The sequence below is a fragment of the Hippopotamus amphibius genome, chromosome 3 (genome assembly GCF_030028045.1).
Source record: "Hippopotamus amphibius kiboko isolate mHipAmp2 chromosome 3, mHipAmp2.hap2, whole genome shotgun sequence".
Lineage (NCBI taxonomy): Eukaryota > Metazoa > Chordata > Mammalia > Artiodactyla > Hippopotamidae > Hippopotamus > Hippopotamus amphibius.
This window is the reverse complement of record NC_080188.1, coordinates 178,004,502-178,019,182: the sequence shown is the minus strand read 5'-3', so window position 1 is coordinate 178,019,182 and position 14,681 is coordinate 178,004,502. Positions and strand designations below refer to the sequence as shown.

At 50.5% G+C, this 14,681-nt stretch overlaps 1 protein-coding gene across 1 annotated transcript in view; it reads right to left on the bottom strand.

Annotated features, from left to right (window-relative positions):
* The window catches only part of CAPN8 (calpain 8), a 62,611-nt gene that overhangs the window by 12,509 nt on the left and 35,421 nt on the right, over positions 1-14,681 (bottom strand). Inside the window, exons 8-13 of the mRNA XM_057727627.1 lie at positions 13,981-14,055; positions 12,792-12,952; positions 9,914-10,089; positions 6,477-6,488; positions 3,627-3,838; positions 2,546-2,582 (exon numbers count right to left, since the gene is read on the bottom strand). Coding sequence (XP_057583610.1) covers positions 2,546-2,582; positions 3,627-3,838; positions 6,477-6,488; positions 9,914-10,089; positions 12,792-12,952; positions 13,981-14,055 — 673 coding nt within the window. The remainder of the gene's footprint in view (positions 1-2,545; positions 2,583-3,626; positions 3,839-6,476; positions 6,489-9,913; positions 10,090-12,791; positions 12,953-13,980; positions 14,056-14,681) is intronic.

Sequence of the window (14,681 nt, the reverse complement as noted above, 5' to 3'; positions counted from 1 at the left end):
GAGACCAGTGAGGACCCATGACTGGAAGACGCTTCCTGTTGTTTTGGTGCTTCAGAAAACCCCAAGACCCTGGGGTTTAGTCAGTTTCTTTTACTAAAGTATAGTTGATTTACAATATTGTGTTAGTTTCTGTTGTACAGCAAAGTGATTCAGAAATATGTATATACATATATATGTATTCTTTCTCATATTCTTTTCCATTATGGTTTATTGCAAGATATTGAGTATAGTTCCCTGTGCTGTACAACAAGTCTTTGCTGTTTACCTATTTTATATATCGTAGTGTGTATCTACTAATTGAAAACTCCTAATTTATCCTTCCCCCTCCTTTCCCCTTTAGTAGCCATATATTCAATATTTGTTGTCTATGTCTGTGAGTTTGTTTCTATTTTGTAATAAGTTCATTTGTATCATTTTTTTAGATTATACATATAAGTGATATCATATTTGTCTTTGTCTGACACTTCACTTAGTATGATATTCTCTAGGTCCATCCATGTTTCTGCAAATGGCATTTTTCATGGCTGGGTAATATTTCATTATATAATATTCCATTTATTTATGGCTGAGTAATATTCCATTATAATATTCCATTATATATCTATATATAATGGACTGTATATATATATATATATATACACATATGTATATATATATATACACAGACGACTTGGGTTCCTTCCATGCCTGGGCTATTGTCAATAGTGCTGCAATGAACATAGGGGTGCATGTATCTTTTCAAATTATGGTTTTCTCTGGATATATGCCCAGGAGTGGGATTGCTGGATCATAATGGTGACACTAGTTTTTTTTTTTTTTTTTTATAAATTTATTTATTGGCTGCATTCGGTCTTCTTTGCTGCACACAGGCTTTCTCTAGTTGCTGCAAGCGGGGGCTACACTTCATTGTGGTGCGCAGGCTCCTCATTGTAGTGGCTTCTCTTGTTGTTGAGCACAGGCCCTAGGCACGTGGGCTTCAATAGTTGTGGCACACAGGCTCAATAGTTGTGGCACACGGGCTTAGTTGCTCCATGGGATGGAATCTTCCCATAGCAGGGCTCAAACCCATGTCCCCTGCATTGGCAGGTGGATTCTTTACCACTGCACCAGCTAGGGAGTCCCGTGACGCTAGTTTTTTAAGGAGCCTCCATACTATTCTCCATAGTGGCTGCACCAATTTACCTTCCCACCAACAGTGTGGGAGGGGTCCCTTTTCTCTGCACCCTCTCTAGCATTGATTATTTTTAGACTTCTTGATGATGATAGAGTCAGTTTTAAGTTGATTTAGCAGGTGAAAAAAAGGAGAAAGGACAATTCTTACCTGAATTGTGGACTCAGATCCACACCCTCTACACTGACCTTCCTAACACACCTGGGACCACTAGTAAGAGCAGCTGCTGTGAGAGACGAGGCCTGGGGGGCAGTGAGCAGGCAGAGCTGGCATCTACCTGCAATGGGAGGGGGAAGGGGACTGAAGGGAAAGTTCTGACCAGCTGGGACCACCCAGAGGTGGAAGCGGAGAAAGGGCCTCTGGTGCCAGGAATTGCAGCGGACTCAAGGCAGGGGGCGCTACTGACCGTTAGCTTAACTACTGGGCACCAAGTCCAGTTCAAGGACAAATGGGAATAAGAAAGAACAGACAATGGGGCACATATTTTCTACCTAATAGACTCACAGCATAACCCTCCCAGGGCAGGATGGGTCCATCTTTGGCCTCCTTTTGCATCTGCAGAAATATGAGCTTACAGAATTTTTTTTTCTTTTTTTCTTTTGGCCACACCATGAAACATGTAGGATCTTAGCTCCCTGACCAGGGACTGAATCTGTGCCCCCTGCATTGGGAGCACAGAGTCTTAACCACTCGACCACGAGGGGCATCCCACGAGCTTACAGCTTTGATGTAAGCCAGATAATACCACTACCCCTCACAAAACAGCCACACTCAATGTGCTGCCTCCATGCACAGCATCTGAGAAAGACGGCAGGGAGGGAAGGGTAGAAGGGGTGAGACAGGTGAACCCACAAACTCTGCGCATTTCTTCCTCCAAAGTCTACTCTGAACTGACCTCCCCCATGGAGCCTCCCAAAGGAGGTGCTCGCTCCCCCCGCAGACTACACACACGCAGGCTTAGATCCATTTCTATTATGAGTTGCCATTCATCTTTTTCCACAGGCTTCCATCATTTGTCCTCTCAAAGACTGGAGGTCTGTCTAAAAGCAGGGACCAGATCTCTTTATCTCATCGCCTTCTCCATCCTGCCCAGAAGTGCTCAAGCTCACAGCCAGTGCTCTGAGGATCCACCTGCTTGAATGTGGGGGACACTAAGACCTCCCCTAAGGAGTTGGAATGTGTTACAAAGCCTGGGTTACCAGTGCTGCATCTATCTCATCTTCATCAGGAAGAGCCAGGGCCTAGAAAATGTTGTGGCCCAGATGAACAAAATTATCATCCTCAATATATAAAAAGCACTTATAAATCAATAAGATATCCCAAATGACTGCTATGCATCAGTGTCAGAGCTTGGCATACTAAAATGTGGCATACCTCATGTGAGTTTCCAGCTACTACATCCCCAATTTCCCTAAAACACAAAGAAAGAATAAAACAAACATGAGTAAGTAAAATATAGCTAATGGCTAGGTTCTTTGAGGAAGTTTTTAACCCTGCTGAGGGATTGGCTTCCTATGCAAGACCTTCAGTTCCTACTAATACCAAACTGCATAAACTGAACCAGGATCCCTCCCTTCACCTCCCAACCCCCACCCCACCCTGAGTTTTTCACCAGAGACAAGAGCTGCCAAGTTCAGTGGGCCTCTCATGGAATCTAGAATGTTCACCCTGGTGGACCACTCTTCTGGGGAATTCTCTCCCAACCTTGCCCCAGTTACTATTCTCATCTTTCCCTAGGAGCCCAGCTATGTGAATCCTTGTTGAAATGGTGTCTGAGGAATGAGCCACCAAGCCCACAGCCCACATGTCCATGCATACATGTACATGATATGTGGTAGTATGGGGTGTGTGTGGTGTGTGGTGTGTGTGGTGTGTGGTGTGTGATGTATGTGGTGTTTGTGGTGTGTGGTGTGTGGTGTTTTTGGTGTGTAGTGTGTGGTGTTTGTGGTGTGTATGGTGTGTGGTGTGGGTGTGTGTGGTGTGTGTGTGTGTGTGTGGTGTGTGGTGTGTGTGGTGTGTGGCGTGTGTGGTGTATGTGGTATGTGTGGTGTGTGGTGTGTGTGGTGTGTGGTAATGTGGTGTGTGTGGAGTGTGGTGTGTGTGGTGTGTGGTAATGTGGTGTGTGTGGAGTGTGGTGTGTGTGGTGTGTGTAAGCGGAAGAGGCGGGGATCGCATCTGGATCCTCCTCTATGCGGTGCCCATCCTCCCTGGGAGGAAAAGGCTCTACCCAGGCTGTTACTGGTGTCCTTTCTCTCCAGCCTTGAACTTTTTTTAGGGAAAACTCCCCCATGTCCTACAGACCCACGTGGAGGGGCAGGAGCGGGACACCTGGGGAAGGACCCCTGGAACCTCTGGTGTTCTACAAACTTCTTCTGGGAGCCGGAGGTGGGTCCCACACAGCGACAGGGCCCTGCCCTCTGCCATCCCCGCCACCCTGGAGGGAAAGGACACGCACAGGGCCTTGGCCTTCTTCTCCGAGAACACCCTCAGGCAGAAGTCACCGTCCTTGAAGGGCTGGAAGGTGGACGGCACCACCACATACTCCCCGGGGGGCAGCCGCACGCGAGCCGAAACCTCGCGCAGGTTGATGTAGGTGCTGGAGCGCGCGGAGGGCTGGCGGCCCAGGAAGAAGTCCCGGCCCAGGTGCTCGTCCGTGGGACTCTCCAGCTGCGCAAAGCAACGATCAGGGTCAGTGTCTCCTGAAATCCTGGAAGATGGGGGCCGCAGAGTTGGGTTTTATCACGCTCATTTAGGGCTGGTTGATTTTTAACCCTGGCCTGAGAAACCAGGAGGCCTGGGATTCTGTTGTGAACTCCCCTGTGTCCATCATCAGGTATATTCAGAGCACCTGCGGGGAGCGCTGCCCAGGTTGAGGCGCCGACATTGACTGTGCCACGGACCTTGGCCAGGCTCCTTGCCCTTATCTCCATTAAATGAAGGGTTGGACAGCAGGGTCTCTCGTGTGTGCTCAACTTCTCTCTGGGTATTTCTCCTCATGAATCATCCCTCATTGGATCCAACAGACTCTCAGCCTGCCTCTGTACCTGGGAGGGGTGGCACTGAGCTCTCCAGTACAGGCCTGTGGCTTAACCCCTGGTTCTCAAGCAGCAGCAACCAGAAGGGCCTGCGCACCTTTGCCTGGCTGGGAAAATTTCTCTGCAAGGTATCCAGGGCGATCAGGCTGGGGGGTGCCAGGGAGGGAGGCAGACGGAGGGGGCGGCCACAGCCAGGCCTCCTTCGGGGCCTTGGCTCTCTTGGGAGGGGGCAGATACTCCCCAAGAACCATCTGTTTGTTGGAGGGAGAGGGAAGCGGTGGGTGTGTGACACCGCCTAATTAGTGGCTGCAGAGTGCTTCGAAAACACAGGTGCCCATGTTATTGCTCGTAATTAAGCCTCCCCGTAGCGCTGTATCTTTATGATCAGGCTTCATCAAGATGCCTGTGACAGAGTGCAGGAGCTGGTAAGCTGCAAAGGCCGTAACTTCTGTGTGACCTGGAGCTGGAATGCCCTCCCCAGAGTGGACAGTGTCTATTCATGGTCCCCAGACCCTCTTCGGATCACAGCTCTGCTACGCGGGGGAGGAAGGCAGGGCCACCTGCCCCCCGTTGCCCTGCTCAGGACTCCACAGGACCCTCAGGCAGCCCCTGCTGACCTGGGTACAAGGGCAACCACAGCCTCGGGAACCCCTCACGAAAATGTTTATACCCCGGGCAGGAGAACGCTGGGGGCATGGCCAGCACGATCTTGGCCAGGTCTAAGTGTTAAGGGGCTAAATGTCATTCTTTCCTCCTTGATGATAGCAAAGCAGGAAGCAGGCAACCAGCAGGGAAAAGTACCAGTAAAGTAGAAGGGGGGATGGGGTGGGAAAGGGGCAAATTGGCTTCCAGCAAGAGCCCCGTGGCGGGACAGATGACAGAAGCCTTATTCAGGAGGCAGGAGCTGGGGTCCCTCTGTCCTACTGCGGACCCCACAGAGGCATGTGCCACCAGGCCCCTGGCCCTCGCACATCCCCATGGCCTGGCTGGCCCAGCTGCGAGTGGGTGGGCCCAGCATCACCATATGCACCCAGGGGGACTGGTTGAAAACGCAAGTTCTCAGGCCCCATGGCAGATCTGCAGAATCAGAGACTCTGGGGGTGGAGCCCAGCAGGCTGTGCTTTCACAAGCTCCCAGGGGCTTCTGGGCAGTGGTTTGGAACCACTGACCAAAGACCCACAGCACTAGCAGAGCACAGGATCCACAAAGACACCCTGAGGTCACCAGGAGACGCTGCTTGGTGGAGGCTCCGCGGTATGTGCAAAGGACCTCTCTCCCCTAAACGGGCCATTTCTGATGGGAACCACCTTCCATCAGACTTAACGCAGGTTGAATTTAATTACCTTCGAGTCGTGAAGAAGTGCTTGCTCTAAATCACTCATACTCCCTTGTCTGTTGCCTCCATAACCAATAACATGCATTTGGGAGGCATCGGGCAGGGAAGACCAGTGATCGGCGGCCCTGGAAGAAGGCATGGGCTGAAAAGCCTGTAAACTTGGGCCTCACTGGCACATGCTACCAGGTGGCCAAGGCTGAGAACCTGGGGGAGCAGAGGTACGTACAGCGGGGCTGTACCTCTACATAATTGGTGCAGTAGACTCCAACTCGGGGTGCCCCCAACCGAACAAGTGGTTCCTAACCTCAGCTGCACATTGGAATCAGCCCAGAGATTCTGCTGTAATTGCTCTGGGCATGGAAATGTCTAAGAGCTCCCAGGTGTCGCCAGAGTGCAGCCAAGGAGAGGCTCGCTGGGCAGGGACGAGCTGGGGCCTGTGTGCCCGCTGCGTGGACAAGGCACTCTCACAGCACGCCCCGCCAGCCCCGCCCCACGAGGCCACTGGGACAGCTGGGTGAAGCCTGGGACCACAGCAGGAAACGCCAGATGTAAGTATGATGCTGATGACATGTCTCTCTAACCCAGCTGAAACCACTGAGGTGGCGCAGGAAAAGCCAGGAGCCAAAACGATAAAAGTTGATGCATCCTTTTCTTATCATACATCAGGGCTTCTACATCAGTTGGCGGGATAAACAGGAGCCTAAGTTAGCTACAGTCATCTTGTTTGGATCAGATCACCAGGCACACAGGGGACGAAGGGGACACCACTGTCCCCTTCCTGGTGGGTGGGACCCAAGTGTCTTTACCAGGGCTCAAGTTTACCAGATCACCAGATCCTGTGGGAGTCGGTTTGTGGGAGGACCGGTTTCTATCAGAGGAAGCAGATGCCGCTGTGTCTTACCAAGGGGAGACATCTCCGTCAACGCTCACATACCTCTTTGGGGACCTAAAGGGCAGGAGAAAAGAGCAGGTCACCTGAGGGTGCCGCAGGGCTCCCTTTGTACCTTTGCCTCCCTCCACACATCTGGCACACAGACTGTGCCGTCCTGGGCCACTGGGAAGAAGCCCGTGCTAAAGTGAGAGCATCTCTGAAACTGGAAAGTCATTGGTGAATTTCAAGGCCATCTGTGGACGACTGAGCCCTAGAAATCTGAAAGAAAAAGAAACGGTTCTACTTTATTTTCTTATTGTATAATCTACCAGGATCCCAGTTTTTTTAGGAGTGCTAACCTTGGGGTTTAAATGAGAACTAACATCTCACGGACTTACAGACCTGGCCTCCAGATCGAGGGCTTGGCCAGAAAGGCATCTCACTCAACTTGAGACAAAATTTAATCACCATTGGCTTTAGGGATTGGTCCAGGAAGAGGCACGAGACCCAAGCTGAGCCCATCAGAGACTTCTCTAGGATTTTCGAATTGAAACTAAGGGAAGGGGCCCCTTTTTTTACATGGGTGATATTAAGGAGATTGTGCAGAAAGCCAGAGCAGGAAGATGACATTGATAGAGGGGAGATGTGGAGAGAAAGGTTCCTGAGAGCAGGCACGCCCCCTGCCCCAAGCATCTCTGTCCTTCCCTGGGTTTGGTTCCATGAGCTGGTAAATTCCTTTTTCACTAGCCTGGGTAGAGTTAGGTCCTATTATTTGCAACTGGAAATGGTGATACCCACAGAAGATCTCAGATGCAGAGTGGGAGGCCTCCCATGCCCAGGTAGAGAAGAGGATTTAATCCCACCTTGTCCTTTTCCCATCTTTGCCCCTACCAAGTAGGCTCTTTTGACCAGAAGAGCAGGAAGGGCATTGTTTGTGGCTTAGGTCCATGGGCAACTGCCAACTCTGAAGGAAAAAAATTAGGGAATTTTTTCATCAGCTGGCATCCGTACTCTGGAGCTCCCATTTATAATTGGCAGCAGAGGTAGAAAAGTCTGGGGTCACTGTCACTTCTCTAACTGTGTCTAAAGCTAAAATCCCACACGCAGAGGCCCTAGATGTCTGGGAGAGCAGAGGTCCTCAGGGGATCCGCCTCCCAACCGCCTTCGCCCCCTCAGCAAGGACTCTCTCAACCACCTTCCGCTCGCCCCACCCACCGCCTCGGCCGATATGCTCTGAACCCACTGCCAAAAGCCCCCGGGGCTGGAACTGAGCCCGCCAGCCAGGCCTCGGGGGCACAGGTCCCCGAGCAGCAGCATCCAGGCAGGAGAGCAGGCCAGCCCCGTGCACGGATGGGTGGCAAGGGACTGTCACCTTTGAAGTGCAGAATCCTGAATGCAAATGACCAGCCTGCCTGGTAGGAGCCTGTTATCACAGGATGATAACAGCTGCGAGAGAGGAGGCCAGACCAGCAGGGCTCCTTAGCCTTTGGGAGTTTCTGGCCGCTCCTCAGTGTCCAACCTCAAACCAGATGCCAGTTTGCAGACAGTTAAAGCCAGAGGAGGCAGTTCCAGGGGTCAGAGAATGGTACCCCCTCCAATCCCTACACTCCCTCCCTCAAACACCAGGTGCTTTCCACAACCCCGGGCACTGCCTGCACCCTCAGACACTTGCTACAGTGCTGTACACCGCCCTTACCCTAACTTTAAAGTGGCTTGTGTTCACAGACATCACACTCTAAATTACATGCCTCTGGCTATATGAAGAAGGTCCACGGATCACATACATGGAGTTATTTTATAAGCAGCTGTAAACAGATGTCTGAAAAATTAACATGCTGTGTATGTCATTTATGAGAGCAAACGCCATGCCCACAAAGCTATTTCCGTGTGTCAGCTCACGTCCCATTGAAAGAATCCTTTGCTCTGGTAGAGGTAGAAGGTAGAAGGTAGAGCCCATGGATGGAGAGCTGATGGCCACAGTCCCTATGCAGCCCACCCTTTGGCCGTGCCCACCTACTGCCTGCTCTCCAAAACTGTCACTTCCTCTCCAGCTGTCAAGAAGCACATGGCGTCCCCTATGGCTGGTACGTTCTCCCTCGTCCACTTTTGAAATCCTGCTCATGTTTTGACACCCTGGTCAAAGTCTCCTGCTCCACGAAGCTATCCCTCTCTGATGAGACCTCAGCCCACCGCGCTGGTCCCCATCACAGCAGATCTGACCTGCCCCGTAGTCAGTGGAGTGTGCGTGTGGTTTTCCCCTCTAGATTGTGAGTGCCCTGAAGGCAATAACCTGGTGCTATTCCTCTGTATCTCAGCTTTCAGCAGGGTAGCTGGCATGTGGCAGATACACACTAAAGACATGTCAAATTGATATGTGTAGGCTAAGTGCTTTCTGGGTTTTTTATCCCTATAAACAAAGAATCTGGTTTGGTGCTACTTACACTGGAGGTGCGGGGTGGAAGGGCTAATCTGGAGTAGGATTGGAGCTTATTTACTTGAAATTCTTTTCTCCAGTCATCAAGCAGCAATTATTTTCCAACTCCCATTCCTCCAATACAAAATACACATGCACACACACACACACACACACACACACACTAAACTCTAAAGCCCTAAGTTCCAAAATAAGAGAAAGAAAGGGGCTGGAGGTCATATGAGCTTGACAATTGCACTTTTCCTTACTGGTTTCTTACTACAATACTTCTTTGTCATGCAATAATTTATGCTGAGATGTTAGGCCTCCAGCCAGCTCTTGGTCTTCTGATTAGAATTGTGTTTTTCCCAAGAAATTCATTTTTAACAAAATTCTATAAAAACAACCACCATGAATCCCTCCAGAATTTGTTATAAAAAAGTCTTTGTGGATTCCAAATTCATCCTGGCTAGGCTTGTCAAGACCCAAAAGTCTTGCTCTAACCTATCTGTGAGGGTATGAAATCTACAGAGGGGTTGTTACCAGGGCAAACTGGGTATTGAGCCAGGCACTATAGCCTGAGCCCAGAGCCAGCTGTGACCTTCAGTCCAGAGACACCAGAACTAAAAATGACCTGTGGCTCCTTTCACCCCAGCCCATGCCTTGTGTGTCCCAACAAGCATTTCAAGGTTGCCTAGGGAGAAAGAGGGTGTTTGTCATTGGCTCTCTTCCCCCACTCTGTGATGTCCTCATACTCCTTGTGTCACCTTCTTGGCTCCTGACCCCTGAGAAGCCTATACCTGGAAAGAGTCTAACAAGTGTATTTACACTGAACCTTCAATGACAAGCAAAGTTTAATGAACTACACATCTCAGTGTTAAAAATAGAGATTTAAGCCAGAGGAATGAATCTCTAATTGTGGAATTCAGGCCTCAGTAAGGCCACTAAGAAAGGCAATTTGGGAAGCAAGGAAAATGCTTGATTAGGAACATGCAAACAATAAGAAAGATGCACTTCAATTGCCGGCCAAAATATTCCAGCCAAAGACATCAGGTGTGCCATGATGGATGGCCCCAGCTCAGAGTACCTTGTAGACAGCGTAGCCGATGCTGAGCAGGCCCTGTCCCATCCTCTTCTGTCTCCTGCGATTCTTCTGCATCAGCCCCAGCAGCACCGTGCAGCAGGCTTCACCGACGCTCTCCTCCTGGTGGTCATCCACCTCGTCCAAACGGATTTTGAACTGGGGATTGGTCCAGTAAGTGGCTGGAAGTCCCCCAGAAGATGGTGGCTCCCCCCAAGGCGGGTGAGGAGGTCAGGAAGAATAGAATAAAAGGGAGGAACTTTGATCATCCCAAGGAAAGCATAACTCTGGCCAAACCGTGCTGGGTAAACAGGCCTTGAGAAGTTTGCTTTACCAGGCCCCCGGCATTTCCTCCTATCTCCCTACCCTGCCCACATAGCAGCACACACACCCCACAGCATTTGGAAATTTTGCATTTGTCCATTTGGTCAGCCGGGGGCTCAAATATGTTTGACTGGGGATATTCAAGGTCCGGTGGTCCCAGGGCTACACGGGGTCCCCCTGGGAAGGAAACTCCAAGTCTCCCTGGGGAAATGGTTAACATCTTCTTGTTCTCAGCTCCTGGCCTGTGAAGATAAACCCAATTCTGGAGGAAGGAGGTCTCCGGGAACCAGCAGGTCCCCGGGGCCAGATGAGGACAAAGTCCAGCGGAGACTAGCTACCAAGGAGGCCTTTCCTAACAGGCTATAAAGACAACCAATCTTGCCCCCCGGGAAGCCCCGTCTGCTGGGCCCCTGCTTCAGATCCCAGCCCGAAGCAGCCGTGATTGGTGACCTGTCCATCAGCCCAGAGGCCCCACTAGATGGCTCAGCAGCCAGTTATCACATATCAGACACACTCCCTCGAGCATCTGTCATTTAACGATGCCCGAGGATTGGGAGATTGGGATTGCCATATATACATCACTAATAAGAAAAAAAATAAATTGTACACTTGAAATATATGCAGTTTATTGTATGTCAATTATATCTCAATAAAAATCCTTAAAAAAAATAATGCCCGAGGAATAATAGTTGGCAGTTGAGCAGCATGCCTGCCACACCACCTACGGATATTTTAAATATGACCTTAAAAAACATCTCTCCAGATAGTGACTGTATACTCCAAGGCACAGAGAGGGCAAACAGGTCGTCCAGGGGCACACAGTAATTCTATGACAGACTGAAGTGGCAGAGAGTGTAATTGAGGAAGACGGGCTTGACGGAAATCTCCGTGCTAGGTGCTCAGCAATTTCAATAATGATGTGCCCAGGGGGAAGAAAGAGGTGGGGCAGGAGGGAGTTCTTAGATCCTCTGAATAAGGGTCCAACTTGATGAAATACCAAGCATAAATAAACAGCATTCACAGGTGACCAGGAGCTGCTGGTTATTATAGTTTCTTAACAATAAAATTACTTATTCAATTCCACCTTCCCAGAACCTCCACTTACAGATCTTTTTTTTTCAATCTAGGGCACAAGTGGGTAGATTTTAAAGCCAAATATCTGTCGATTCCAGGGGAGACAGAGACAATTCTGTAATCTTCTATACTTGCATCATTACCAAAGGGCAGGAACAATCCATCTCTTCCCGACAGCTAGCTGGCGGCACAGATGGGGTAGCGATTTCATGCATACAGATACCGTAGGCACCCCTTACAGTTCCGAGCTCCCAAAATGATCCATGCACATTTCTTGCACATTTTCTAAGAGCTTGCTAATGGTGAGCATATTTTAATTTCTCCCAAATACAGCATTACTGCAAACCCTACATTTTTTGTTTACTCCTTAACAGAGCTAGAAGAAGAGAATGGATCATAAAAATCATACGTCCCGTTTGTATAACACCGCACCGTTTACAAAGCACCTCTAAAAGTGGGTATTATCCCTCCACTTTGGCGATTTGGGAAATTGAAGCCCAGAACAAGGAAATGACCCTTCCAGGGTCCCAGAGCCGTTGGATTGAGCATCTGAGCGACAGTGGCAGGAAAGGACCTCCCTCCTTTCACCTCTGCCACCGAAATGGGAGCTTGGGTTGGATGATGTAAAGAACAAGAGACCCGGTCAGGACCCAGGACTCCACCCATGTGGGATTTTATTCTAATGCTGCTTCCAGGCCCTGAGCACAGGCCTGCAAGGAGCTCTGCCATGAGGACAAGGCCCGGTGCTTACAAGTCTAAGTCAGTTAGCAATGTCAACATCAAACCAGGAGGGACGTGGGGCCTGGGGAGTTGGGAAGTGGAGAGGGTGGGTTTTGCTTCCTTTCCTTTCTCCTTAGAGATGTGGGGTCATTTTTCGGAGTTTCTTCCTCTGGTGCTGCCTCAGCTGATTCGACTTAGGAGGAGCCTATATGTGTAGATATTAGTGATCTCCCGCCAATGGGGAAGGCTGCCCACCTTTAATAAGATGAGGGCCTGGGTTAGTGCAGAGGCAGTGGTTAGCACCAGACTATTCCCACCAGGGAGGAAGCTTGGATGACGCCCAGGGCAGCAGACAGCGGGCATTCACACGCTCTGTGTGTGGCCACCCCTGACCCAGGCTGTCAGGCCCCGCCACCTTCGACTCAGGTGCAAAGAAAACAGCATGGCTGCTCGGATGGATGCGGTCTATGGATACAGCGATGCTGCACCTGTGTCCCTCTAGCGCATCATCAGCCATGTCCCAGGGCGAGCCGGCCTGGTGGGGATGGAGGAAGCCCCAGAAAAGAACAGGAGGCCTTAGTGCAGGGTGCCAAGTGCACAGTTAGCACAAAGAAGAGCAGCCTCGGGGGTAAAAAGCTGAGCCACCAAGGGGTGCCAGGAACCAGAGCACAGAGTACAAAGGCCTTGTCCCAAGATTAACATTTAAGGATGCCCAGCCCGGGGAGGACGAGCCAGAAGGAGGCAGCGTGGCGGCCTCCCACCTCACCTGGGTAGTTCTGGCAGCCGCCGGCGGTGGAGCCCCGTGTCCAGCACCCGTTGAACAGAACCAGGTTCCACTTGTGCACCTCCTCGCTGCTCAGGGAGTCTGGGGACAGGTTGCAGATCTCTAGCCGAGAGAACTGCCTCAAGAAATCCGAAAAAGACATCCTGGGGGCAGAGGGACCGGTGGGCTCTCGGTCAAGAGAGCTAGCTGGAAAAGTGATGGAAGGCATGCCCACCAGGCACAGGACAGAGCAGAGGCCGTGGACTAACTCGAATCTTTTCTACAGCCTACTGTACAAACATGCAGGGGTCACTGGCCACATTCCTCACTAGCGTTGGCGTTGCTATTTTTCTTAGAGAACCCCCTCTTCTATCTAACCAACCAGGCAAAGAAACTGAACCATAAACTGGAGAGACCCTGGAGGTAAATTGAACCAATCCACCACCTCCAAGTCACATCTGTTTAAATCTAACTGGTGTTGAGCTTCCCTGGTAGCACAGTGGTTAAGAATCCACCTGCCAATGCAGGGGACAGGGGTTTGATCCCTGGTCTGAGAAGATCCCACATGCCACAGAGCAACGAAGCCCCTGTGCCACAACTACTGAACCTGCGTGCTAAAGCCCGTGCGCCACAACAAGAGAAGCCACCGCAGAGAGAAGCCTGCGCACCACGACGAAGAGTAGCTCCCACTGGCCGCAACTACAAAAAGCCTGCGCACAGCAGTGAAGACCCAACGCAGCCAATACATTAATAAATAAAAAAGTTTTAAAAAATCTAACTGGTATTAAAGTTGGAGCCTAGATAGGGCCTCTAAGCCATGTCATATTCTTAGTGGTGTCCCTGTTATCTTCCATAGCCCATGAGGGAAGGAAGTGATCTTATTTTGATGCTAAGCTAAATCTTGGACTTAAAGTGATAGAAGCAGTGCTCCTATTTCATTGGAAAGATATGGAAACTGAGGAAGACAGGCTTATAGCTAATCCACCGTTGAGGCCCAGATATCTTGGTTTCAACGCTTTAGACTTACTGGCACAGAGGTGGAACTACACTGGAGTAAAAGCGGGGAGAAGAAAGAAGCCCTCCTGGCCGGGAACCAAGCTGGATTCCTGGAACACCTAGAAATACCTGCCCAGGTGTGAACCAGGAATGAACCCACAACTAAGGGCACAGCCCTCCTGCAGATGACTCTTACCAAAACTCTCCATCCTCAGCTTTCTTGTCCAGCTTTTCTTTCTGCTTGGCATCTATGTAATTCCACTCTGGTGCACTGGGAAAAAAAGAACACAATTTAAAGTTTTTTTAAAGGAAGCACAGGTGATCGTTCCTGAAGGGTTTGCTGCAGTGCAAGCTGTTTACTGCAGCTCAACGTCCCCCTGAAAAATGGGGGAATACCAAAATGATGGCGGGGCGGTGGAGGGTGGGAGGGGGTTGTCATGTGGAGAAGGGCCGGGACTCCGCCGGCACTGGCAGGGTGACCCCAGGCACACGGCAGGACCGCTGTGCCGTGGATTTGCTCTAAGTTCACTCCCCAGGCAAGTTTTACATTCATGTCTGATTCAGCCCCCCAGGCCCTGATCACAGGCTTGGGCAAGTCACAGGGAGGAGCTGCGAGGATGGCCGTCACGGAAAGACCACCTCCTCCCCTTCTCAACGGGTGAGACGTTCTGGCTGATCTATCGGTCTGAGGGGAAGATACTGTGAGAGGGTCTGAGCATCTCTGAGCACATGAACATGGTCCCCTTCCTGAGCCTGCAGAATGACAATCAGGCCCAGTTTTGTGAGAATTTCCCTGAAGTAATGTCACCCTGTGAGGCCTCCTGCTGGCGGCCTTTCTGTGGCAGTACCCACATACTTTGTTCAAATGCCATCTCCAGCTACCTGACCTTTACGAAG